This window comes from Penicillium cataractarum (genome assembly GCF_028827025.1).
Source record: "Penicillium cataractarum strain IBT 29864 chromosome Unknown utg000007l, whole genome shotgun sequence".
Classification (NCBI taxonomy): Eukaryota; Fungi; Ascomycota; class Eurotiomycetes; order Eurotiales; family Aspergillaceae; genus Penicillium; species Penicillium cataractarum.
Window position 1 is genome coordinate 489,221 of NW_026622743.1, and position 26,841 is coordinate 516,061.

General features: G+C 49.3%; 6 protein-coding genes across 6 annotated transcripts; 1 reads left to right on the top strand and 5 right to left on the bottom strand.

The window, feature by feature from the left end:
- Positions 1–1,478: 1,478 nt before the first annotated feature.
- Positions 1,479–3,259, bottom strand: N7496_007814 (MDR family MFS transporter; the record flags this gene model as incomplete). The annotated part of the gene is made up of 3 exons (XM_056700733.1): positions 1,479–2,276; positions 2,334–3,086; positions 3,140–3,259. The coding sequence occupies 3 exons, from the start codon at positions 3,257–3,259 to the stop codon at positions 1,479–1,481; spliced, it is 1,671 nt and encodes a 556-aa protein (XP_056552796.1).
- Positions 3,260–3,883: 624 nt separating this feature from the next.
- Positions 3,884–4,679, bottom strand: N7496_007815 (uncharacterized protein; the record flags this gene model as incomplete). Its single annotated transcript, XM_056700734.1, has 2 exons — positions 3,884–4,557; positions 4,673–4,679. 2 exons carry the CDS (start codon positions 4,677–4,679, stop codon positions 3,884–3,886), a joined length of 681 nt encoding a protein of 226 aa, XP_056552797.1.
- A 733-nt stretch (positions 4,680–5,412) lies between these two features.
- On the top strand, positions 5,413–13,380 carry N7496_007816 (type I polyketide synthase; the record flags this gene model as incomplete). The annotated part of the gene is made up of 6 exons (XM_056700735.1): positions 5,413–6,086; positions 6,151–6,691; positions 6,749–7,325; positions 7,384–12,017; positions 12,115–12,435; positions 12,499–13,380. The coding sequence occupies 6 exons, from the start codon at positions 5,413–5,415 to the stop codon at positions 13,378–13,380; spliced, it is 7,629 nt and encodes a 2,542-aa protein (XP_056552798.1).
- A 177-nt stretch (positions 13,381–13,557) lies between these two features.
- N7496_007817 (uncharacterized protein) lies at positions 13,558–17,328 on the bottom strand (the record flags this gene model as incomplete). The annotated part of the gene is made up of 1 exon (XM_056700736.1): positions 13,558–17,328. The coding sequence occupies one exon, from the start codon at positions 17,326–17,328 to the stop codon at positions 13,558–13,560; it is 3,771 nt and encodes a 1,256-aa protein (XP_056552799.1).
- A 3,774-nt stretch (positions 17,329–21,102) lies between these two features.
- N7496_007818 (DUF3237 domain-containing protein) lies at positions 21,103–22,607 on the bottom strand (the record flags this gene model as incomplete). The annotated part of the gene is made up of 5 exons (XM_056700737.1): positions 21,103–21,131; positions 21,191–21,485; positions 21,563–21,883; positions 21,954–22,442; positions 22,539–22,607. The coding sequence occupies 5 exons, from the start codon at positions 22,605–22,607 to the stop codon at positions 21,103–21,105; spliced, it is 1,203 nt and encodes a 400-aa protein (XP_056552800.1).
- Positions 22,608–24,157: 1,550 nt separating this feature from the next.
- Positions 24,158–26,429, bottom strand: N7496_007819 (Rad21/Rec8 N terminal domain protein; the record flags this gene model as incomplete). The annotated part of the gene is made up of 6 exons (XM_056700738.1): positions 24,158–25,333; positions 25,390–25,852; positions 25,926–26,060; positions 26,122–26,262; positions 26,318–26,354; positions 26,411–26,429. The coding sequence occupies 6 exons, from the start codon at positions 26,427–26,429 to the stop codon at positions 24,158–24,160; spliced, it is 1,971 nt and encodes a 656-aa protein (XP_056552801.1).
- Between the last annotated feature and the right edge of the window lie 412 nt (positions 26,430–26,841).

The window sequence follows — 26,841 nt, forward strand, 5'->3', positions numbered from 1 at the left end:
TGGCAGTATTTTCTGGCCACAGCATTGTATCTACTATGCGCAATCTCAGGGAATTCTGAGGTAATTTGAATCAAGAATCCTCCAACAAACAATATGTACGCAGATTACAGCAATGAATTTCCTTCATCTTTCTGTCCTTTATAAGACCAAACACCTACGTACCGTATCTTTCATTGGGCTGATCTAATTTTGTGCCATTAGATTCCTGTAGTGAGGTTTGAGAGTGGATATAGGCATTTCTCAGAATTATAGCGAGATTGGATTTTTTTTTTTGCTGGTAAATCTAGCTCTCTGGCTTGATTTTGCATTAAATAGTTATGTTTGCAAACTGACGAAGGCTTTACGTCTATGGGAAGGGAGAAGAGGTGTTCCCATTCGACGGCGTATAAGGCATCTAAAGTGAACACCATATTCGACAGTTGCCATCACCGGCCTACGTTTAACTAAAGCCGACGATTCGATCATCTACGTTCGACACACACTCTGCCTCCCCCTTTTTTTCAGAGAAAACAATGATAGTGGAAAATCGAGTACCTCAAAAAAACAGGGACGGTGAAAAATGAGGTCCATCAAAAGTAGGTCGCAAGATAAAAAGTACTGTGGGACAAAGCGCTCCTCTGGGTATGGACTGAGCGTCGACTGGGTGCTCATTAGATGCATTTGATAAATCTCTGAGTAATCAGATCGATCAGGGAGCCAAACTCTGAGCACCATCAAAAAAGCGGCGGCACCTAAGATAGGAAAGCCGCATGCCGCAGAGGAAATATAGTACGTATAGTGACCTAGGTAGGTGAGTAGCTAGAAACCATGGGGGGCTATAGGGATACAATAGCCCACCCACCCTCCCTTAGACCGCGTAAGCGCGGTCATAGAAGGGTAGTGGGTAGATATTAATATGATCTAGTCAATTCGTATACAATCAATTCGTATGGAGATAATATGGGGCGATGGGTTCTCACCGCCCAGATTCTGCCGGTAAAAGTCACCGCCTAATTCTGCCACGAATTGACCAATCAGGACCCTCCATTTTGTGCAACACAATCGCGAAAACCACCACCATCCATCCCCTTACTAAACAGGTAAAATGCTTCGCTGCGCTCCGCAATCACGGAGTTTGTTATGATAACTAGGTTTGCAGCTTCAAATGGATAAGGCTTCATAGACGAGATTTAACTGGGCTAAATCTTTTTTCTCTCATTTCTAACGAATGCTTACAAATTAACATGTATTTGAACCGGGCCTGAACCGGAACACGACTCCCACTATTTTTGGGGACTGGCTTTTTTAAAGGATTAATTATGTTTTATATTTGTTAAATCGTTGTGATACTACAAATCCTGACTAATATGTGCCTAAGAACTACTCAAGGACGGAGAACAAGCGAAGAACAAATTCAATACATTCGGACTAAATCTATGGAAAAGGGTGCCACAATCTTTTTATACACGAAAATCAAGAACCAGCTTCATGTTCGCTTTTCAGATGACTCGATGCAACTCGACAGCATTTTCTGCTTTACCTTGAATTAAATCCACAGTCAAAGTAGACTCAGACCTCGCGTCTCTAATGGAAGGAGTAGGAGGATTTGAATCCAGCCGTAGCAATTCCAGGTGATGATCAGACTCCAGAGGCTGATCCATGTTTGCTTGGGGCACAAAAAAGGTGGAAACCAGACCAAGCCCCGCCAAGCATGTAAGTGCCACGAATACTCCGCGAAGACCGTGCACGTAAGACTGTATAATAACGTCTGCATGGCCAGTGCCCGCGGATAGACCCTCTGAAAGTCCAATGTGGGATGATATGTCCTGTGCTTTCTGTGCGGGGAAGCCATGATCTTTCAAGTAATCAGCCATGACATTCTCTAGCGTCGTACCTCCAACGACGACACCAACAGCGTATCCCATTGTGCGGAAGAATGTGTAAAGAGTGGCTGCATATGCAACGTTCTTGGCTGGCACGATGGCCTGCGCAGCAAAAAGGATACTGTTGAAGAGAATTCCATGTCCGAGTCCAAGAAGCACCATGGCTCCGATCCAGAAGCCTTTCTTTGTCTTTTCATCCAGAAGGCAGAGGAGGCCAGTAGCTAGAGCAGCCACGACCCAGCCTTTCCACTGCGCCCATTTGTATTTTCCGAATTTCGAGATCAAGATGGCAGTTATGAGACCGGATGGAACCATTGTCGCAGAGAGCGCTAAGATTTCGGTTCCAGTTTTGGTCGGGGAGAGCTTCTGTACTACCTCGAGGTAGAAGGTTATATAGTAGAGAATACCGAACATCTGGAGGAGGACATGTTAGAGAATAAAAACGTACAACTTCATGATAGGAAAACTTACCGAAATTCCTTGCACCAGCGATGATAAATATACTGCAATTGACGCACGGCTTTTGAGAACAGAAAGAGGCAAAAACGGCCAGCGTGCCCCATAACACTCCCATATGATGGTGCAGACTATTCCGACGGCCCCCAGAGACAGTGGAAGCAGCGTACGATAGCTGTCCCATTTGTAGAGAGTACCACCCCAAGATAAACCCATTAAGAAGCAGACCATGCTCGACGTAAAAAGGAACGAGCCAAGCCAATCAATGTGACGATAGCTTTCGCGTGTCACCTTCATCTTCCGTAGGGCGAAAAATAGTGCGAGAAAAGCGATCAGGCAGAGGGGAAAGTTGACGTAAAAGACCCAGCGCCATCCACCGTGATCAGCAGCATGCTGAGTGAACAGACCTCCCATGACAGGTCCAATGATGATACCAATGGCCGAGAATAGCTGGATGTAGGCGGTATACTTGGGTCTCTCACGCAGAGGGAATATGTCGGTCATAACAATCATTGGCAGAGGGATGAGGCCACCACCACCCATTCCTTGAATAGTCCGACCGGCTAGAATTGTCGCCATATTCTGGGCGACTGATCCGACAACTGAGCCAATTGCGAACAAAGTGATCGAAGAAAGCAGGATGAATCGTCGGCCGTATACATCGGATAAAGCGCACAGGAACGGTTGTAGGGCTGCACACGGGAGTAGGTAGGCAGTTCCCACCCAGAATGTATCAGTTGCATTGCCATGTAAGTCTTTGGCGATAGTCTATATCTTGTCAGTTGGAAGTTCGAAATCGTTGGGCGATGGGCCATTCTTACTGGCAAAACCGGAGGAAACACGGTCGAATCGAAAGCGCTCAGAAAGCTCACGATTGACAAGGAAATTATCACGACCAGCCTGTGTCGACCGACATGTCCACCCGGCACTTTTGAGTCCATGGTGAGCTTGGTAGGTCGACAATCGAAAATGAATCCGAACGAAGGCCAAGGGACAGTACTTTGTCGAGACGGATGTTACTAGATTTGACCAGCGCCATCTGCCCCTAGCTGAGTGAACTGCTTGTGACTCTTGGTGGAGTTTCTCATTTCAGCATTTCTGGAAACTCTCAAGCGCATACTTCTATTCTTCCTATCAAGATCTGAGACGAACCCACCATGTTAGCCCCTAGTGCAAGGGTGCTTGCCACTACGCGATGCCGCGAGAGGGGGGTCCCAGCAAGGGGCGGGGGCGGGGAAGATCATCGGAGATCCTGCCAGGCACTAACAAGGGAGATGTGGTTTAGTGGCCGTTGATCATACTTGGTAAAAGTCTTATTGGCAAGAATGCGGAGGTCCGAGCTAATAGGTCAGATACCATTTTCAAGACCCCTTGCCGGGACCGCCGCGCGGACGGGTAATGGTTCCTGACATCAGAACGCGAGTTTCAAGCTTCAAGAATGTTTCACGGCTGGTGGTTGCCACACGCTGTTTCTATGCAATAATCTAGGGGGTTGGGTTGGCTATGATCGCTGGAAACTATCAAGGTAGGCTGTACCACTCTCTCCCTTCGCGATGTAGTATACATCACAAATCCGAAACCATAGTACGGATCACCTTTGCAATTTCGGTCACAGTTTGCGCATCTCGGGGAATGATGTGACCTCCTCCATGGTCGAACAGGTCTGCGGTGTCTGGATCACAGACGTTGTACAGCGCCATAACGCCGCTGATCATAGCATCCTGGGATCCCATGATGTGGAAGGTCGGTATAGAAATCAATTCGCCATCTTCGTCCTGCAGAAGATACCGGCCAGTGGATGAATCAATGGGAGGCATCCCAGACATGAACACAGCACATTTGAGACGAGGAATCCTGCCGGTTGATTTTTGTCGCCGGGTCTCCTCAACAAGGAGAGAGGCCGCAATGCCTGCTCCTTCTGAGAATCCAATGATGCCTTCAATCTCGGGATCTTGATCAATATGTTCAAGTAGAGGATTCAGCACGGAGCTTGGATTTTTGTGCTTCCAAAGCCCGGCAGCATCGTAAAACTTTCTTATCGCATCTTCAGGGCTCCCTTCTCGACCAAGCGTGCGAATTGGATAGGAAGCAACTTTGGGGTCGCCATCGATAAACGTGAAATTGGGAGGAGGGCCAAAGAACCCTTCGAATTCTGGAGGTACTATGACAGGATTTTGGCCCTGCGTGTACACGAAGGTGGCTGATCCTTCTTCCCTGTTGAGCTCTGATAAAATTGGCTCTATAATATGTTGCGATCAGTGACAAATCCCCAGGTCGTTGGAAGGAGGTAGAGTTAAGCTTACCCAGTTGAACTTCCAATGTCTTTGCTTTTCAAAAATTGTGCATTAGCGTACGGCTCATAGTCAAAGAGGTATCGTGAACTGACTTTGGCATTGCAAAGGCCTCCTGGTAAACAAAAAAATCGCATGACTTTTCTTTAGCCGCAGAATCGAATGGTGAATTAAATCAAAAGGTCGCTGTCGCTCTGTATTAGTGTTTAAGTATACTCTGTTTAGCCAAGAAGAATAGATAAGACTATCTTGGCTACAATCACCTTCCAAACCACGCCTTCCTTACTTCTCTAACTCACACACCGATCTGTATTGTACTAACGCTAGCCCTGCAGGGGGCACATACTTTATTTGCCCTGGCCCAGCCAATGCTTTGGTGTGGGACATTACAGTAATATTTCACTGGCACAGGGCAAAGACGTGGCTTGCTCTGGCTCATGCACATCGACTCTTCCGAAGTCCAGCGCGTCCCACATACCGATCTTTTACTTCCGCGCCCTAATGCAAAATGCCAGGTCCATGACCTGTGACCCCCTTCGCCCCTCTCAACGCCTGTTTTGTAATAAATCAGATACAGTTGATGTGTCCGAAAAAAACGGCTAGTGGGCTTTGCATGTCGAAAGACTAGTAGTCCCCTTTATTCCCTGATTGCTGTAAACTCTCTCGAGAGATTTAGTAGTTGGGGTCGCCCTACCTGCTACCTAGATTTCTACATTATCAACAACCGTCACTCCTTTCTAGACAAATTATTGCCTTTCTCTTATTTTGCACATATTGAAGGAAAGGGAACTCTCAACGTCAAAATGTCGACTGAAAATGATACCAAACCTACGCCTGTCGCGATCGTGGGGATGGCGTGCAGGCTACCTGGTCAAGTAAGCAGCTTGGAATCATTCTGGGAATTGTGTTCGCGTGGCCGAAGTGGATGGTCAGAGATGCCCAAGAGTCGCTTCAATGCAGCCGGTTTCTATCATCCAAATCCAGATCGTACTGGGTGCTTCAACCCCAAAGGCGGCCACTTTCTGGATGAAGATGTCGCATTCTTCGACGCTCCTTTCTTCAACATCACTGTACAGGAAGCGCGCTCCCTCGACCCGCAGCAACGGCTACTTCTCGAATGTTCATATGAGGCGCTGGAAAATGGTGGAATTACCAAACAATATCTTCAAGGTCGCGATGTCGGTGTTTTTGTCGGCGGGTCTCCGTCAGACTACGAAGTTAACAATCTCCGTGATGTGGCGACAATTCCTATGCATCAAACTACCGGTTGTGCGACATCTTTGCAATCGAATCGTATCTCATACTACTTTGATTTGAAGGGCCCTAGTATGACCGTGGAGACGGCGTGTTCATCCAGTTTGACTGCCCTACACCTGGCATGCCAGAGCCTCCGATCCAAGGAATGTTCGACTGCCCTGGTCGGTGGGTGTCATATTAACCTACTTCCCGATACATTTGCATCTATGTCTTTGTCCAGGTAAATGAAAATCCACGTCATGATGACTATGGCAAACTCGTTCTGACCGTCTATTTTGATATAGACTTTTCTCCGAAAGTGGAAAGAGTTACCCTTTCGATCAGCAATCGAAGTCACAGATGGTGAACGGGTACGGCCGAGGCGAAGGTGTGGGATGTATAGTGTTGAAGCCACTGCAAGACGCTATTGACGCGGGTGATGCAATCCGGGCGGTTATTTGGAATACCGGCGTAAACCAGGATGGTAGAACCCGGGGCATCACCATGCCCAACAGCGCATCCCAGGAGGAGCTCATTCGCACTGTTTATCGTCAGGCGCAAATCGATCCCGCTGACACCGGTTATGTGGAGGCGCATGGAACGGGCACTACTGTTGGCGATCCAGCCGAAGCGCGTGCATTATCTGCCGTGTTCTGTCGTGGGAAGGATCGTAAAAGTCCACTCTTGATCGGGTCTGTGAAATCAAACGTCGGACATGCTGAGGGAGCAAGTGGAATTGTTGCCATCATTAAGACCGCGTTGATGTTGGAAAGAGGGTTCATTCTTCCCAACTGTGGTGTGACCGAGCCCAACAACGAGATCCCGATGAAGGAATGGAACATGAAGGTAATTCGGATCTCCAGCATGCCAAAAAGTAGTGATGGGGCTAATATTTGTTATCAGGTTCCCAAAAAGGTCGCCCCATGGCCAAGAGGGAAAGAGTATGCCAGTGTCAATAACTTCGGTTATGGAGGAACGAACGCGCATGTTATCATGGGTAAACCACCTGCGGTTCAATCTCCAAAGATGACATCCGAAATACCAATGCAAAATGGTTCGATCGATAAAATCAAAGAGCGACATGCGGCACGCTACGTATACGCAATTTCGGGGCCTAACAAAAGAGCCGTTGGGGCACTGGCTAAGAACGCTGCCACGTACCTCGAGAAACACCCGGACGCATTTGACGCATTCGTGATGAGCAATCTGGCTTATACTCTCGGTCAGAGGCGCAGCTTGTTTCCTTGGAGAACAGCCGTTTCTGCTTCCACAAGCAAAGAATTGATCGCGCTCTTGTCTGCAGACTTGGAACCCTTCAACGTTTCGGATGATCCTTCTGTCTCCCTTGTGTTCACCGGTCAGGGTGCTCAATGGTATGGCATGGGTCGAGAAGTCCTTGAAGCTTCGCCCGTCTTTTATCGAGCAATGCAGGACGTGGATAAGATTTTGAAGGCTTTGAAGAGTGGATTGTCTATTATCGGTAAGTGATCTACTGGAAAGATATTTGGCACTTGCAGATTTGACTGACTTTGCAACAGATGAACTACGAAAGGACTCATCCAACAGCTCTCTTTATGAGCCATCTTTGAGTCAGCCTGCATGTACCGCTCTCCAGATTGCACTAATTGATCTCCTTCGCTCTTGGGGTGTCTCGCCCGTCTCTGTTATTGGTCATTCCAGTGGAGAGATCGCAGCTGCCTACGCGGCAGGTATTCTCACTGTTGAGCAATGTGTCCGTATTGCATATGCTCGAGGTGCGGCAGCGCAGGCTCTAAAGGACGACCCATCCCAAACCGAAGGAATGATGATGGTCGCTGGTGCTAGCCCGACACGACTACAACCGTTCATTGATCAGGTATCTGGCGGACGTGCTGTGATTGCATGCGTCAACAGTGAATCAAGTGTGACGATCTCTGGCGATGCGGCTTCGATTACCAAGCTAGATGCTGTTTTGAGTCAACAAGATATTTTCACTCGAAAGCTTCGCACTGGGGTTGCATATCACTCGCCTCATATGAAGCAGATCGCCCGTAGTTACAGGAAGCTCATGGGAAAAGTTGTGCCCCAAATTTCGACAACCCCATTCCACTCGACTGTTCGCGGCAAAGTTATCGATTCTTCCTGTTTGACTGAGGATTACTGGATCGAAAACCTTACTTCACCAGTTCTATTCTCACAGGGCCTGCAAAGTCTAGTCTCGGAGAGCGAGATTGGCGCTGGAAAACGGACTCATCTTCTCGTAGAGATTGGGCCTCATCCTGCCTTGCAGTCGCCTTGCCAAAGCATCACTCGACAGGCGTCAAAAGACGTCGACTTCCAGTACCTGCCAAGCATTAAGCGCGATAAAGATTCCGTTGAAGCTATCCAAACCCTTGCCGGGGCGCTGTTTTCAAGAGGAGTTTCTGTCGATCTAGGAGCTGTCAATGCCTTTGCTGCTTTTGGAAAACATCCACAACTATTGACAAACCTGCTCAACTATCCATGGGATCACTCTACCCGTCTTTGGCATGATTCTCGCATATCCAACAACTCAAGTCACCCTCGATTCCCCCGGAATGATATCTTGGGTAGCTTCTCCGTGGAGAACATTGATCTTGAGCCGCGGTGGAGAAATATCATCCGAGCCGATGACCTTCCCTGGGTTAGGCAGCACAAGGTGCATGGCAATTCGGTGTATCCTATGACAGGGTTTTTGTCAATGGCAGTGGAAGGTGTCGCCCAACTAGCACAGCTGCAAAATATCCAGCTTGACTGTGTGGAATTACGTGATGTCAAGATGCAGCGGATGCTTGTCTTGCCTGACACTTCTCCAGTAGAAGTCATGCTATCGATGAAACTTCAAAATGGTACCTCCATGGCTCACGGAGCCTGGTATGAATTTTGGACTTACTCTTGGGCGGAGGGCAGGGGATGGGATGAACATTGTCACGGTTTCATCATCGCCAGAGGCCCTGAGCGATCAAACCCAGTGACTGAGGCAAAACTTGCTCTCGCTCAAAACCTCTCTGCATTCACTAACGAGTGTACACAAGATGTCAACTTGACTGAGACATATGCCAATATTGCAGCCACCGTGTTGACATACGGACCTCTCTTCCGTGAATTCTCCCGCATTGCCCTGAGTGGAGATGGCAAATCGATAGCCAACGCACGCGTGCCGGACACCAAGAGCTGCATGCCCTTTGGATATGAAACGAGGTGTCTGGTACACCCCGTAACACTGGATATGTTCCTTCAGCAGTTTTGGTTCTTCAGTGGGTTTGATAAGGCTGGGCCTAACTTTTCCTACCTGGCGGACTCGGTCAAGCACATGCTCGTTCCAGTCAATAATGCCGTTGACATCGGCACCAAGTTCAATCTCTTCACCACTCAAGATCGCAGGCCGACCAATGGAGAGAATGTGAGCTACAGCGTTCTTGGAGTCATCGAGGAGACCGGTGAGCCCTGGGTGACTGTCAACGGGTTTACCGCGACGCGCATCAATGACGCATCTGAGGCATTTGACGCGCATGCTCAGAGATCCATTTGCTACAAAGAGCAGTTCGAGCCATGCTTTGACCTAATGGAGACTTCCGGGGCTACTCTGCTACAACATTCGAAGACAAGCTTGAGGTGTTCCGTTGAGCAGATGCGACTTCTAGAACAAGTGTCCCATTACTATATTGGCTGTGCTCTCCTCGAGGTTCCCAAGCAACTTGACAGCTTCCAACCTCATCACATGTTGCTTTATCAGTGGATGCAGCGGGTTTGCCCACGGCCTCATAAGTCGGTCAAGAAGTGTGACAGTCAGACTATTGAATTGGTCCGTACCATGAGTGCTGCCGGCCAATTATCCTGCAAGATTGGGGAGAACCTCCCGAGCATCCTGCAGGGTCATCAAGAAGCACTTTCTATCATGGTCGAGGATGATCTGTTAAATCAGTATTACGAAAGCCTCGATGGCTACCGTCAGAGCTATCGCAATGCTGTCCTCTGTGTTGAAAAGATGGCCCACCAGAACCCTCACATGAATATCCTGGAGATTGGTGCTGGTACCGGGTCGGCAACTCTGCCCATCCTGGAAAGCTTCGGTGGTAAGGATGGAGAAAGCACACCGCGGTTCCACCACTTCAAATACACGGATATTTCAACCGGGTTCTTTGAGAAGGCGAGGGAGAAGTTCCATGACTGGGATTCACTCATGTCCTACCAGAGCCTTGATGTCACGAAAGATCCCATTGGTCAAGGATACACTGCCCAATCATACGACCTGATAATCGCCTGTAATGTCCTGCACGCAACCCCTCGCATTGGCGAGACTGTTGCCAATGCACGCAAGCTTTTGAAGCCCGGCGGAAAGCTCCTTTTGATTGAAGAGACCATCATGCATCAACGACTTTTCTTGTTTGCTTGTCTTCCAGGATGGTGGGCCAGCCAAGATGGAAGGCATTTGAATGGTCCTCTTCAATCACCTGAGGAATGGGACTCTGTTCTGAAGTCAAACGGCTTTTCTGGGGTCGATCTTTGCTTGCAAGATTTCCCTGGTGCTTTCGAATCATCCAACTGTATGATGATTGCAACTGCCGCTGGGGAAGTGACCCCAATTCAGCAAGAGGTCGTCGTCGTGGGGCACGGAACACTGAGTACTATTCCTACTGGGGCTTTGATGGATGGTCTCAAAGAAATGACGGGCCGGGCTCCAACTATTGCGGCCCTGGATCAGGTCGATGCAACTGGCAAGATTTGCGTCTTCATCGGCGAAATCGGTCAAAGTCTACTGTCCGATATGACCAGAGATCTTTTCCCGACAGTCCAGCAGCTACTCACCACTGCAAATGGCGTGCTTTGGGTCACCGGTCACAAGGACTCGCCTTCTCAGCAAGCTAACCAGAACATGATTCTCGGTCTAGCACGGACTGTGAGGAATGAAACTGGCCTTCCATTTGCCACGTTGGATCTCGGCAATCTTGATAACGTCTCGGGCAAAGATACGGTGCGCCATATCAAGAATGTCTTCAAAGGGGCCTTCGATCCATCCTGCCAGTCTGTTCTTATGAATGGAGATATGGAATTCACTCTTCGAAAGGGAGAGATTTGCGTCTCCCGCCTGGTGGAGGATTCGGCGATGAACTTGAGTATGCTCCAGGAAGCAGGAAAGGCTCCTCCGCAACTCCAACAGTTTAAACAAGATGGAAGGCCCTTTGCGCTTAAGTTGACCGATGTTGGTGCCTTGGATGGATTCTACTTCACCGATGATGACTCCAAGAGCAAACCTCTGCGAGAGGGCTTCATTGAGATCCAGATATGCTACTCTGGTCTCAACTTCCGAGACATCATGACGGTCATGGGAGAGGTTCCGGGAACTGAAATCGGCGCCGAGTGCAGCGGTATCGTAACTGCTGTTGGTGCTGGTGTTCACGACATGACTGTCGGAGATCGGGTTTGCGCTATGTTTAGTGGATGTTTCTCAAACTACATTCACTGTCCTGCGACCAATGCTTGGAAAGTACCATCCGGCATCCCCCTGAGCGTGGCTGCCACTATTCCCGTGACTTTCTGCACAGCCTATTACTCCATGGTTGACGTGGCCCGGGTCGAACCAGGTGAGAATGTCCTGATTCACTCTGCAGCCGGAGGACTAGGACAGGCCGCCATCCTTCTTGCCCAGTCCATCGGTGCCAATGTATTCGCCACGGTCAGCACCCAGGAGAAGAAGGAATTCCTCAAGAAGACATATGGCTTGAAAGAAGACCAGATTTTCTACAGCCGAGACACTGGTTTCGGGCAAGCTATCCGCCATGCGACGCAAGGTCATGGGGTTGATGTCGTGCTTAACTCGCTCAGTGGAGATTTCCTGCGAGTTTCATTTGAGACTTTGGCTCCGTTCGGTCGCTTTGTTGAGCTTGGAAAGAGAGACTTCTTGCAGAACTCTCGACTCGAGATGGCTCATTTCTTGAACAACGTCTCTGTCTGTTCTGTGGATCTCGTCCTTGTGATGCAACGCAAGCCAAAGCTTTTAAAGAGACTTCTTGGAGATGTGTTCCGAGAGTTTGGTGGAGACGTGTTTTGCCGACCACCCTGGCCCATCACTTCTTACTCTGTTTCAGATACGGAGCACGCTTTCCGCGAGATGCGGACTGGTCGTCAGATTGGGAAGATCGTCATTGAAATGAAGCCAGATGCCTTGGTCAAGGTAAGTTCTTCCAGATTAAACACTCTCAATCGCTCCATTTTCGATCATCTCAGCCAACAATTTCCAAAATCCATTGACTAACAAATTTTGTGACTAGGTTCACCCCCCCACCAGATTAGACACACTTGTCCGCCAAGATGGGACATACATCGTCGTTGGTGGCAACCGAGGTATTGGTCTCGACATCACCTCATGGCTAGCAGAGAAGGGAGCCCGGCACTTGGTGATAGTATCTCGCTCTGGTCTTGTAGGCGAGGAAGCACAGAACGCGATTATTGGGCTCATCAATAAGGGAGTCACAATCAAAGTATGCCAATGTAATATTGGTGTCAAGGAGGAGGTTGATGCTCAATTGAAGAGTGCTTTGTGGGGTGTACCACCAGTCCGTGGAGTGATATACGGTGCAATGATTCTACGGGTAAGAACTCAAATTTCCTGTCACACTAAAAATCCTCTTTGCATCTCTAACCTATTTTAACAGGATGTTCCTTTCGAGAAAATGCAATATGTGGACTACAATACAGTGGTTCAGACTCGTGTGCAAGGCCTCTGGAACATGCATAACACTTTGAAGTCCCTGAATCAGAAACTTGATTTCCTCATCAATCTGTCTTCGGTGGCTGGTGTCATCGGCAACCTCACACAAGCCGCATACGCAGCCACTGGAACATTCATGGACGGCTTTGCAGAATCCATGAATTCCCTCGGTCTGCCCTGTACCACTATTGACCTTGCACCCGTTCGTGATGTGGGATATCTAGCAAACGATCAAAAGACTCAGGATGTAGTCCAAGGTACTTTCGGCGGAATGTGGCTCAACGCAGAGGATATCCACGGTTTGCTCGCCAGTGCGATCAAGGGTGTGATGAAGGATTCCTGCAATAACCATTGCATCACTGGTTTGGATTCAATCCAGACACAGAGCCTGAGTGCTGGTCAAGCCTGGACACAAGACCCCAGATTCTCGCAGTTGGTTCGCGCTGCGGCCGTCTCCGCATCTTCGAAATTGGGTGATCACGCAAATACACTTTCATCAGAAAGTCCTGCGAAGGCCCTCCAGCAGGCACAGGATCTCACACAAGCGCAAGATATTATTGCACAGGCTCTGCTGAAGAAGCTGTGCAGTCTTCTTATGCTCTCTTTGGAGGATGTTGATGTGTCCAAGCCAATCTCGGCTTTTGGACTGGACTCTCTAGTTGCTATCGAGGTTCGACACTGGATTTCGCGTGAGTTTGATGCTGGTCTTCAGCTCTTGGAGATTCTGGCCAGTGACTCGGTAAGTGGATTGGCGGGGACAATTATGCACAAATCGGGTGTCCTTCCAGAAGGCTTGAAGTCCTCGGGCACAAATGGGACATCTTGATTGTAATCGTCTCACGTTGATACCTGCTACGCTGCCTCTATATGGCATCATTTGGAGTTTATTTATTTTAGAAGTTTTTGTTCAATGTAAAGCAGTATTTCAAACCACGGACTCTGGGCATTGTATACACAACGGATGTAACAGTAAGAGATCAAGGGATTGTGATATCTACTACTCTCATTCTTCCTCCATAGACCCCTTCTTCTCCAATACTTCCATCGCCCATTGATTGGCGAGATCTTCGGCAATCAACAATGGGGTCTGACCAAGAGAATTAACCTGATCCACCAGCTCAGGAGCCTTCTCAATGAACAAAGCCATTGTTCGCCGGAATTCGTCTTGGGCAAGCTTCTCGTTGCTCTTTACGCCAGCCAAATTATGCAGCACATTATTGCCTTCGTTATCGACTACGGTCAGATTTGCACCTCGCTCATACAGAGCCATAGAACGCGTGGAATCACCTTCTTCCCAGGGATGTGGTATGATACGTCCACCACGCTGGGAAAAGAGAGGCACTTGGCAAGCGTATCCGTTCGTGCCAATGTTGGACCTTGAGGCAGCCAACAACAATGTCTGTCCACGAGGGTCACGTCTCTCGAGGTCAAGGTCTGGAAGCTCCATCCACGGCTGAATGATCCCACCATCCGCAAAGATCTCATGGAGGATGGAGGTAGTCTGGTTGTCGTGGAGGAATGGATCCGCTCCGTGCTCCAGCAGAAGTCGGATCATCCGGATTGAGTGGTTGCGACTGTTGGCCTCGTTGAATGGTAGCATGGAAATGTATAGAAGAGGATGGAGAACAAATCCTTGATTTTGGGGGATCTTCAGCAATCTTTGGGTATGCCAATGCGGCTGGGCATCGGATAAAGTCGTCGTATTGGCGTCAAGATCCATACCCAAGAGAGCAGTGACCACGTCCTCTTTGAAGTCGGACAGTGCTGAGAACAGTTCCATGGGGTGGTGGTCAGATGGGTAGGCTCCGTTATCAATTAGAAGCCGGAACACGTGTGAGCTGTGGGTCGACATGGCAAGTGCGGTATAGCCACATGTCGCAGCGATGTTGGGGTCAGCACCACCATCAAGCAAGATTCGAACAATTTCGTTCTGTCGATGGCCTGCGAGTTCACCTCTGCTCACTGCCACGCACAAGGGAGTTTTTCCCTGAGCGTCGCGGGCATTGGGATCAGCCCCATGCTGCAAAAGGTATTCAATCGCCTTCTCGTGCCACCAGTGTATACCCTGAGCCAGGTAGTGAAGAACAGTATAACCGGGCTTGAACTGTCTCCTCTGAGCCATTGTGGATTGGTAATAGACTTTCGGGATTACTCCCATGTCTTCTTGGAATTGGACATTAACATCGGCATGGAATGTCTCGACCATAACCTTGATGACTTCCAAGTTTGGAAGATCACGCTGTGCAGCAGCCAAAAGGGATGGAGACATGGCGCCACCCATGAAAACCTTGCCACTCTTGTTGATCCATTCAGGATCCACGTCCAGCATGAGGCGTCCGATTCGCTCGAAGAGTTCGGGATACCCCCATCTCGCGAGCAAGATCAGGACTCCCTGAAGGGCAGACTTGTTTTCGATGGTGTTTAAATTTTCCTCCAAAGCCTGCGCCACCTCTTGGTCGTGACCGAGAAGTACCATTTCCATGATACCCTTGTCGTGAATGTAGGACTTGAACCGCTCATTGAAGAGCTCTGGGATGTGTTTCGAGCGCAACAAACAACGCTCGGCTTGGATAGACAGATGGCTTTCGAGTTCAATCCCCAGCGTCTTGGACAACCTGTCAAGCTCTACTGCCATCTCCTCATTCTCCTTTGATACTGCATGCCATAAGGGACTATTTCGGTGCTCCATCTCACTTTTCGGCACAAGAGCGCCATGCTGTGCCAGCAGCCGAACGATTCGCCCTACTCCAAGGGTGGCGCTTTCGGAGGTGATCTCTCCCTTCCATCCAAATTGTTTGTGATTCTCGCGTTTTTCATTCTTCCGAGGGGGTATCTTTGGGCGCTCGTGGTCATCGGCCAGAATTCCGGCTGCAAATACCGTGTGAAACATGTTTCCGTGGTCATCGGCCTTTTGCCAAAGCTGATCCTCCTCAATTGACAGAGCGCAGCTATCCAGCGGGAGCCATTTTGTCTTGTCTTCGATACGAATATCTGCTCCATGGGCGAGAAGAAGGCTCACTGTCTCTATTCTTCCAGAGATACAGGCCAAATGGAGGGGTGTTCGGCCATCCTCCGACTTGGCATTGATCAAGCATGTCAAATCCTTGGAGCTGTAGTGATCCAACAGCATCCCAACGGTGTTACTCTGGCGAGCCATAGATGCAATGTGCAACAGATTTCGCCCATCCTTGGTGGTCACAGTGGTATCAGAACCGTGGAAAATAAGTCTGCCAACTAGAATCTCTGAGACTGAAGCTGCCAGATGGATGGGACGGATGCCTTGATGGTCGGGGATATTCAGCGCCTCACGAAGACCCGCATCCAAAAGAAGGTCTATCGCAGATTTGTCTCCTTCATTAGCTGCTGCAAAAAGGTGATCAGAGACGTGGCTGCACAAAACATGCAGCGGCGTTTGACCCGTGTGGTTGGTCTGGGTTGGAGATGCCCCCCTTTCAAGAATCTTTATCATGGTCATGATAGCTGTATCTGAGTCTTGTCCGTATAAATTGGCAGCCATCTTGTGCAGAAAAGTATCACCTTTGTAGTTGACCGTGGTCGGATCCGCTCCTTGAGCCAGGAGGAAATCCAGGTGCTCGGATTTAAAGTTATATGGCTCAATTATGTAGCTTAGGACGGTATTTCCTTTATGGTCCTGCGCATTGATGTTGGCCCCACGTTTGACAAGCTCGGCAATCAATTCACGGGAATTGTGATGAGGATGACCGTGCATAGTCTTGGTGAGCGGTGTACATCCGTCATAGTCTTTGGCTTCCAGGTTCGCACCGGCTGCGAGAAGGATATCCAGGATATCGCGCAGATTTTCGCCAAATGCTCCGACCTTATGAATTGGCTGTTGGCCTGCGTGGTTCCTTTGGTTCACGTCTAGACCAAGCTTCAGAAGCTCGCTCACGGTTACACTCCCACGGTGGTGGTGTTTGACGGCGGTGTGGAGGAGCGTGTTGCCTTTGGCGTCGGTGAGGTTCCAATCTGAGACGTAAGGTTTGAACAAGGACAAATCTCCAAGTTGGATCTTAGACGCATAAGCGTGAAGGCAAGTCCCACGTTCGCTGCCCACTCCAACATCCAGACAGGCCCCGTGCTCCATGAGAGCCTTAAACCATTCTGGATGTTGCAGGGGATTGTGAAAATATGACATCGTATTGGTTCCGTTGTTGATCACAACGTTGGGGTCTGCGCCTCGCTGGAGAAGAAACTCGACGAGTGCTACCTCTTGGTGCAGACAGGATAGAAGCACTGTCTGGCCATGAAAATCCCGGCCATTGACATCACACCCGGCATCCAAGATCATCCGCATCAGCTCTTCGAGACGAGACACATCCGCCTCCCCTCGGTAGCGATGCAGTTCATCCACCACTCCATGGAGGGGAGTATATGCTGGAGGCTTTTCTGTCGCAGCTGGACTCCTGGATTTGTTCAAGGAGTTCACTGTAACATCGGCACCATTTTGGAGCAGAAGTCGGACGATTGTAGGCTCATGCTTCTTCGCTGCCAGGAATAAAGGTGTATCGCCATTCGCAGCCGCATTGAGATCGCATCGACCAGATTCAATCAGAGTCTGAGCAGCTGCAGTCTTGCCATGCTGGCAAGATCGACACAGAGCCGCAGCGAGATCGGCAGGCTCTGCTGTGGGCACTAAGTCACGAATAGTATCCACTGCATCCGCATCCACTGCAGCTTGGAGCGGTGGAAGCGGCTCTGCTGGCCTAATTCCCCGGTCCACGTCGTCGCTTTCCATGCCGAAGAGGTTGAACATGGCTGTATGAAGTGGTTTAAAGACCGAGACGAAAGCTCCGACCGGGAAACAAGAATAATTGAGGGGCACAATGAGGAAAAGCACGGGTCTTTAGTCCCCGGGGGCTCTGATATTTAGCGTGACTAGTGCGGCCCAAACGCACGGGGGACCCTGCCAAGCTGCGCTATGAGCCTCTTAGTTTAGGCTGCTCCTCGGCTAGGGGAAGTTCTGCCTGGTTAAGTGGGGGCAAATCGAATCAAGAGAGTGGCCACTTTGAGGAACTGACATGAGCGTCGTTTGTTATCATCGTATTTTTGGATCGCAAGAGGATTAGAATCGTTCGGTTTTTGACTTAGCCTTAAAGACAAACGTTGCATCTTGAGACTCGGCTGTCTTGATTGGACAACCTTTGAATGATTTCAGCAAATAAGCTCGCATTGATCGTAGCAATATTTTTATATTCTTATTTTCCTTTCAGTTTTAAATCCCACTTCCACGATCACGGGGTTTATAGCAGCAATAACCACGTTTCGTACGTCTATACCAGTGCCGATAACCGCAGGATGTCGAGTCCCAGAGTCAACAATACAATGAGAAACCATCCCTTGCCAATCAATATGCTGACCAAGAGCGTTTGCCATGGCTTCGCAACAAATCATAAGTTTCCAGCAATACTTCAGATATTTGACAAGCTCTTCTTTGCTGAAAGGATGAAATGGGTCGTTGGGGATCGTAAGTCTTCGTTTTCCTTGGTAGTCCATAAACCGCAGAACTCGGACTGCGAGTTCAACTGGGAGTCCCTTTAAAACGAGAATTTCCCGGACAAGGTAAGCTTCCGTCACGGTCGGTCTATCAATGGCCGATCTCGTAAGGTCCAAGAATTGATTTATCGGGAGCGTCCCGGGGCCCTGGTGTTTAGATAGGTGGTGACGGCTGATACCAAAGAACGCTCTGTGGGGATTTTTTACGATCCAGGGCTGACGCTCATCACCAATGTATCTCGCGAGTATGCTTTGATAACATTTGCTGTTGCGGTAGTCGTTTTCTTCGGTTTTATCAGTTGCTGTGTCCCAAGTCTCTGGGAAACAGTACAACACGTTCAAGCATATATACACTTCCAGGGCTGTTCTGTAGATTTGACCCCACCCGATATTGCAACTCTAAGCCAGTTAGAAAATTCAAAACAGCAGATATCAAATGATATGCTTTCTCAAGACACAAGCTTACAAAGACATATCGATTCTGCCATTCCTTCAGACACACATTCGGATGAGCACAAAGTCGAAGAATTGTATCCATTTCCTCGTAAATCAGTAAGGTTTTAGCCAGTTGCAGAGAGTATTAGACGCCTTCCTCGCGCACAAAAGCATCAACTGAGTACTGGAGAATTCCCTCCTTCGTTGGGATCCTTTCAAGAAAAGAAGCCATAAGCTTGTTGTTTTCGGGGATGGATGTGCACTTGCAATAATCCGGGCCAACTCGTCCTTTTCTGCATTTTCTTATATCACAATCCCGAAATAATGCACGATGAGCGCGCCATCGACGAGCAGTGGGAGAGATTCTCTTGACGACGGCCTCATCGAGTACCACATCTGAACTTTCGGGTTGGTCATATGTCTCGGGGTATTTCTCGCGCTCGAGGAGTGCTTGATCTTTGACGATCCTCGCAAACTCTCTGGTGAATAAATTGAATTCTTTCCCCTGGGCAGGTTTCATGCAGGGATGCAAGTTTGTGGTTTTGCACTTGCATGAATTTTTTGTATCCCAGTGGAGATTTGATGCCAGGAGATGCCATGGCATATTGTCTGGGTGGTGCGCCATCGTGGTGGATGTAATTTAGAAAGAGAAGGAGACGCCGAAGGTCATAATTATTTTTCAGGTCGTTTTAACGCGGTGAAATGAAGTCATGATATCAGTGCTGCCTCATCTCCATACCTAGGACCGATGGTTGTAGGTGTGCCGCAACTTAAAATCATCCCATGCCTCATTATCTAGTACAGAGAAGGCGCCTTGTGGTAATTGGGCGAGCTTCTTTGGCTAGTTGTTAGGGCCCATATAGAGGATGTTTAGTGTTTATCTCGCTATCGTGCAACCAGTCACTCTAGCAATGCTCAAATAATCCTAGTGTAGCATTAGTGATACTCAAACTGGCTTATGTATTATAATAAAACTTCTCCATACATCGAAGTTGGTAAGATGGCCGAGTTGGTCTAAGGCGTCAGGTTAAGGTCCACCTTAACATAAAATCCTGATCTCGTTTACGGGGCGTGAGTTCGAATCTCACTCTTATCACTCATTCATTTCTTTTTGTTTTTGTCATCTGTACGTGTCAATATTCATTAACTCTGTCTGTCTGTATTAGTTTTCTTAATTAATTTTTCCGGTGAATGGGTTTTGGTATATATCTGTTTTCGCCTTTATTCAACGACCTTTAAAGGTATTCGCGGTTCCTCTAGCCATAATTGCGCGCTGTTCTGCCTTCGGGCGGCTAGCGATTGTATGCCCATGCTTAGAATCACCCGCCAACCACTACTAGATAGTGATCTAATCATTTTATAGTATACAATTAATTCGTTGGGACCCTCTTCATCACTCTTGTTCAATGGAAAAATCCCTGCATAATTCCCGAAACACCTTCAGCGTAACCACTTCCGCGACTAGACGCTGAAATATATTTCTATAACACCCCATAACCAAAGAACCTACAGAAAGAAGAAAAAACAATCACAAAAATCTCACAGGCAACATAAACAATCTATACAAACAGACAGAAAAGATAAACCCCTTCTACTTACATATACATCAGCAAACCCAGGTCCGTCAGTACAAACCCCGGTAAACATACCATGTACAAGACAAGTCTGATTGATACCCCATACCCGTAGTACACCTATACGTTCTACCTTATACGCGCAAACCAAACTCCCCTTAGAAGTCCCCGCCGAACCAGGGGCGCCTGATTAGATAAACCAAATCACGACGATCCGTGGACGACAAGCCGAGTGGATAACGGAGTACACGGAGTACGGAGAACTAACTACTGTACGAAGGAAATAAACCGTAAAGCTGGTTTTCTTTCAAGCAAACACTTCCTTCTATAATACGTATCAAGCATTCAGTAATTAGTACGAAGTAACTACCAAGTATTAGTGCTATGTAAAGCCGGTCGGTATTAGCGTGTTAGTGATCGGCCCTGCACTCTGCAGGTGGGTGGGGTTGATACTGTACCGAGTCCGGGGTAAAGTGCGGATTACAGACGAAACGGGGGTACTAAAACGGTGTTTTGGAGCTATCACTTAGTAGATTACTGTACCTGAATACATGCAGACTAGAAAGGTACGAATATAACACATTGTTTAAGCTTAACCTAATCTTGAAGTACTACCCCGAAGGCAAAATTACCGGAACACAAACAAGTTCAAAGACGTTTAACCATACTACCTGTCAAGACTCAAGCAATACTCGGGATCCTGGCCCTAAACAAATCACGAAAGGTGCAGATAAGAGGTACATCAGAAGAAGATAGACGGAGAAGAGATTTGCGGAATTGGTAATAGGCATAAACGCCCGAAACAAAACATAGGCAGCCTCGCCTGACAAAGGAAAGGGCCAGCGTCTCGTTAGCAGACTGAGGTAGGTACACGCTGCATCCGCGAAGAAAGCAAGAATCATCAAATAACTGCGCCAGGAAAAATAGACAACGACAAAAAAAAGGTACACCATTTTCCCATCACATAACACAAAATAGACATCGCTTAAGAACGGCAAAACAGTGGACATGAACCCTGGGTTGGATTAGTTCACACGGAATGCATCGAAGATGACTGCGCAAAAGTTAGTACCAATTACTCCTTGATGAAACCAACGAATGGAGAAAACATACCTTCTTGCCCGCGGCGGCATCCACTGCCAACCCACATAAGGGTATTCAAGAATGTGTACCGCTCATCACCAGTCTCCATAGACAAGTTGATGCGATACTTGTAGCTGCTGGGGTTGATACCATCAGCCATGGTAGGGTCATTGACTTTCTCAAGAACATCCTTGGCTCCGGTGAGCCATCCCTCGGCACGGACGATCACATATGCAGGTGGCTCGTCGGCAGTTTGCAGCATGTAGCTTGCGCGCAGGTTAGTAGTAAAGTCCTTGGTGACGATCTGAGTATCTTGGCCACCGGGCTGTTTTTAATTGTATTAGTATTGGCGGTATCAAGAAAGGGGAAAATGTTGAAGATAAAACCACAACAGCGACTCACCAGAACAATACCCTTGCCCCAACGACCAGCCCACTGGCCACCAAGGAACGAAACCCATTCCCGACCACCCCAGATGCTCTGACCCACGGTAACCTTGGGGTTCATCTTGATGCTCATGCGGAAGTCCAGCTCCAGCGTCGGGGCGGGGATCTGCAGGGATCGCGCGACGTCACCCTCGGGGAAAGTGTGTAGCAAGTTGTTGGCTGGGATCGAGTCCTTCATCACACTGAGGTAGGTGGGGCACTCGAGCAGGTGCTGGCGCTGACGACTGGTGTTCTTTGCGCGGACTTGTTGGCAGTAGATACACTGGACGGACAGACACTGGTGTTTCCAAACATGTCAGCTTATCCATCCTCAACTTGGAATTTTTTATTTGTTTTTGTATTCTTACTTTGTCTTCCTCCTTAGCACGGAACTCGACAAAGGCCGCGTGCACATCGTCCAGCGGCGGGGCAGGGAGATTGGAGCCGGCGCTCTTAGCTTTCGGCTTCGGGGTAGGACGCGACGGCGCGGCGGAGGGTGGAGCGGATCCAGGGGGACCAGTTGGCGGGCCCGGGGTGGCCATGGGCGGACGGTTCAAGTTCTGCAGAGGGGTCTGCAACGGGGTGGCATGAGGATTAACACCGTTGGCCATCATGGTACCATTGGGAGTTGGCATGGTCGCCGGACCACCAGGGCCGCCTGGAGTAGCTGTCGGGCCATTGGGGGTGCCGGGGTAGCCATTGGTAGGGCCGATGCCATTGGGAGCCTGAGAGGGTTGATTCGGCTGGGGCGCGTTGGGATGACCACGAAGACCGGGGCACTCGAGGAGATGCTGTTTCTGACGCGAGGTGTTCTTTGCACGAATCTGTTGACAATAGATACACTGGACGGAGAGGCACTAGAAGGCAGAAACGACCGAAACGGGTCCTCGTATGTTAGTGACTGGTCGTGTTGTGGTGGGTTTGAAATATTACGAAATACGCAAGTCACGCACCTTGTCATCTTCCTTGGCGCGGAATTCGACAAACGCCGCGTGCACCTCTTGGTCGACGGTGCGACCCATGATGGGGAGAGGAGGTAAATCGAGTACCTCGAGAGTCGATGGTGAAAAGATCTTGGGGGGAGCGTAAAACGCGAGGGGTAATATTTTTTTTTGGGAGGGTTTTGAAGATTGATGGGTTGGGACGCGGGTGAGTGGGGGTGGGAGGTTCTGATGGTGTTTTCGAGGAGGGAGAAGGTTGAAAGGGAAAGAAATGGAAAGACCAAGACGAGATTACGAGGGGGCGGTCGTGTACGGGCTCTGCGTAATTTGGAGACCGGGCGTAATCTGGGTAATCGGTAATTTCACGTGTACCGAGTACCGACGACTATACAGGAGGCACAAGACTATAGGAACATTACCAGCTAGTTTATTAGCTATTGAGATATCTCTCTCAAATATCTATAGTTTTTTATATCCTATTCCCTTCATCCGCTTCATCATGCCGCGTGGCCCCCGACTCGACTCGCTCTTAGGCCTCCCCTCATGACACAAAACGCGCTGACCAATAGACGATTACGTGCTTCACGCTGTTCCCCAATGGACACGAGCACCAAGGTAATGGCTGATATCTGCGATATAATGAACTAGAGATTTACCAGACACGCAAGTACAAAGCTATCAATCCTCCCAATTCCACCATAACTCTCTGCCTAGCCAATCTCACGCCAAGCAAGCCATCTCCGAGCAGGCGTACTCGGTTAGAAAGCGCCCTGGTCCGCACCCCGGCGAGCCTGAGGAGAGGGCAAAGCGAAAAGAAGCGATAGGCGCGTGGATGCGAACCTTCATGGGAGAGAGGATATAGAACTAGAACTCATGACAACCCTATATAATCAAAAGTAACCAGCATGACCATCAATGTCTTCAGGTCTATACTTTCTATACTTCGTTCTCGGGCAGGTATTATTACCTCTCATACTGAAGCTGTATCGTTCCAAAGGTTTGCCCCCGTTCCCGTATCCCATACGCGATACTGTTCACGTCCCGGTTCCTGGTAAGATTGCCCAGTAACGCGATGCCGGTATCATCGAATCTATAGATCGTGCATTCAAGCTAGATCTAGATCCTGTCCTTGATTTCAATCAACTTGCCATTGAGCTCGTGCGCTTAAAGCTATCCATCTGAAAACACCTCAATTGCATCTCTCTCCTCGGCCCCCAGCCCCCGTGATCCACCTCTGCTAAAAATATCTGCCAGCGCACCAGCACCCTCCGCCGTAAAGCTGGATAAGTACTCGTTCTCCGTATCGATATCGCTATCTGGAGCCCATAAAAATAACGAACCATTCCGTGATCCCGATCTCGGCTCCGGGGAGCGGCCGATTCGCCGAGATCTTGATAAGATCTTGCAAATCACCAACGACCCATGATCAATCATCAATCACTTTGAGCTGTCAGCACGAAACACTGGAATCATGGAATGATGTGAAGAATATGGCCGGTAAGAAATAAAAAAGAATCACGAGGGTAAAAAGCAAGACAAAAAAAGCAAGATCGCCATCCCATGATATCACATGGCCCCGAAAAGAGTAAATAATCCACCGACCACGCCATGCTGGCACCTGAAACACGCCCTCACATTCCACTCCCAGCCATTGCCAGCGAAATACCGCCATTCTGGAAGCGAATGCCCCAACTGGAAGCTCCTAGATCAGTGGTTAACTCCTGCGACACGGCTATAACACCCTTCGTCGCGAGCGTGAGCACGTTCATGAACCCATGCGCGGCAACGGCGTGCGGAGTCTCGGACGGCGGGAGTAGCTCCGAGAACGCAATGCGGCCTGGCGTGGAAGAAGTGAGTTTAGTCTCGTCAAGCTTGGTCTGAATAAAGTCCAAGAAGTTTAGACTCTCCGTGTCCATAGTGGACGTGATCCGGTTGAGCATGGACTTTTGTCGCGCGGTGAGTGTGCTGATATCTTCGTTGTCCGGGGCAAGCTCGCCTTCCAGGTATTGCGTGATATCTAGTTGCTCGAGCTCGTCTAGTTCATCGCCTGCATTGGGGATGGACAGGCTGCTGTGGCGCTCGCGACCGTCGGCATAGCTTCGTCCGCCAAGCGGGCTGGCGCTGGTTAGACGACCGCGTGGTCGAGCGGACGATCCGGATACGCTGCCGAAGCGCTGGCCTCGGATCGAGCTCTGGAGGGAGGCTGAGACGTTCCATGGCATTTGTGAAGACCGATCATCGTACACGCTGGATGGGGCGTGTCGACCGATTTCCACATCGAGACTCTGCGCTTTGCCGGACTGGCCGAGCGCTCGGTGTGTCTGTTCTTCGTCATTTTCATCGTCTTCAATTCGGTGAGTAACTTTCTTCCTAGATAGAAGGCTGTATAGTGTATCGCCCGAGTATTCCTTGAGCGGGCCATCTTCACGATGCTGACCTAGGCCAATACCAACCGACCCAATACCCACGCCAAAGACCCAGAAGGCAGCGTTCTTCTTTGCCAAAGTTGGCAATTTGTTCTGCCTCTTCTGCTTTAGGGCTTGAGCCATGTTGGCTGCATACTCATCATTCCACTTGGCCAGGTCCGTGTTGCGCAACGTCGTACTGTCGTCCGATTCAATGACTTTGGCTTGTCGGATTCTCTGCTGGGCGCGTGCTTCCCCGGTACGCTCAAGCTCTCCATCTGCCATTAAACGGTCTTCCACGGGCAAGATGTCATTACCCTCAGTATCTTGTGGACCAGACTGAGCATGGATATCCATTGCCTCGTCCCCCGGCAACGGGACCTCGTCATTGATGTCAATCATCTATGGGAATAGTTAATAATACGGAGACCACATGGAATGTCTCTGTATCAACTCACCCCATCCTCTTGAATCCCTTCACCAGTAGGCCCTTCCCCTGCTTTCGAAAGCGGGCTAGTCTTCCTTCTCTTCCGAGGCGACATATTGCTCGTATCAAACTCGATAATGTTCCCATCCTCATCAAACTCAAAGTCCGGCTGAAGCAGGATACCCTCATCCTCAAGGTCCGACCGCGATTCTCTACCAAAGATGCCTCGTTTCTTCCCCGAGGTAAGAGTATCCGCATTTGGGTCCTGCCCATACCCACCTCTGAGGAAATCGTCCGTTGGCAGATCGAGCTGGACAATTCCAACCTGCGAATTGCCGGACTGGCTGGTAGCAGGTGACGTGGTCCAGCTAGCGGACCGCTGCGTCGAGCTATCGTCGATCGACCCATCGAACAAGGAGAAGTTGATGTCTAATCCTGGAAGGCCCGTCTCGGGGATGAAGGTCGGATCGTACGGGAGGATGAGATTGGTAGGTCTTGAATGCAGTTAGCAAGTTGACAGAAATAGCATTTTCCTTGACAGGTAGTCTGCCCGGTTGATCCACTTACCTGGTCTTTCCAGCGCTGGGATCTAGTCCTCCACCTGGTAGCTGCTTCAACATGGAGACCATCTTGTCCCGCATTGTCTGCGCGTCGAGAAGAGTATATCCGCACTGCTGGTTGTATACCCTTGAGACGCCGTATCTGTTTAAAACATGGTGAGAAAACAAGTCCACCAGATAGGGTTAGGACAGCATCAGCTTACAGCAGGCTACCCTGCAATCGTAGCGCCATGGGAGCTTCAGGGTTCACGATGACGTTGCAGGCACTGGGTACATCCACGTCGAGGATGGCCTTGCGGTTGAGTCTTCGAGTGATCGACCGCGAGCCGAGAGTCGCGACGAGCCTGGAGCTGTTAGTTGAGTTGGTCTCGAACTCGTCTACATCAAGTTTATACGCACCATATAGTGGCCACGCCGTGCTCAGGTGACGTGAGAACTATCCAGGTTGTTTAGTTTCAAAAAAAATATCTATGCTGACAGGTCACGGCTCACTTTCATGGCTGTAGAACATCTTGAGGGAAGCGCCAGCTCAGGGCGCGACGGCTTCACGGAGGCCGCGAAATGCTAAAGTCGCTGGCGGAGGCGTTGTGGAAGAAAGAGACTCTTCCCAGAGTTGCGAGAAGACTTTCAGTTGGATCGTAGAATCTGCGGAAAGGAAGGGTGGTGGAGGGGAAGTGAATCTGGTAGGATGAGAAAGGAAGTTGTGTGCTTGAGGCAAGGAGATGAAGATGAGGGACAACGACAACGTCGTAAAACGGTGGCCGACCTTTACCCCGTAATCCCAAGCGGTCCTCTTCCGTGGCACACTTATTCATGACTGGTAGCTTATAATCATGGCAATATCCCGGATCCTGGGACCCGGGATTCTCTTCGGAACACTGAACTCATACGACCAAAAAGCCAAGTCAGCATGGAGGCGATGA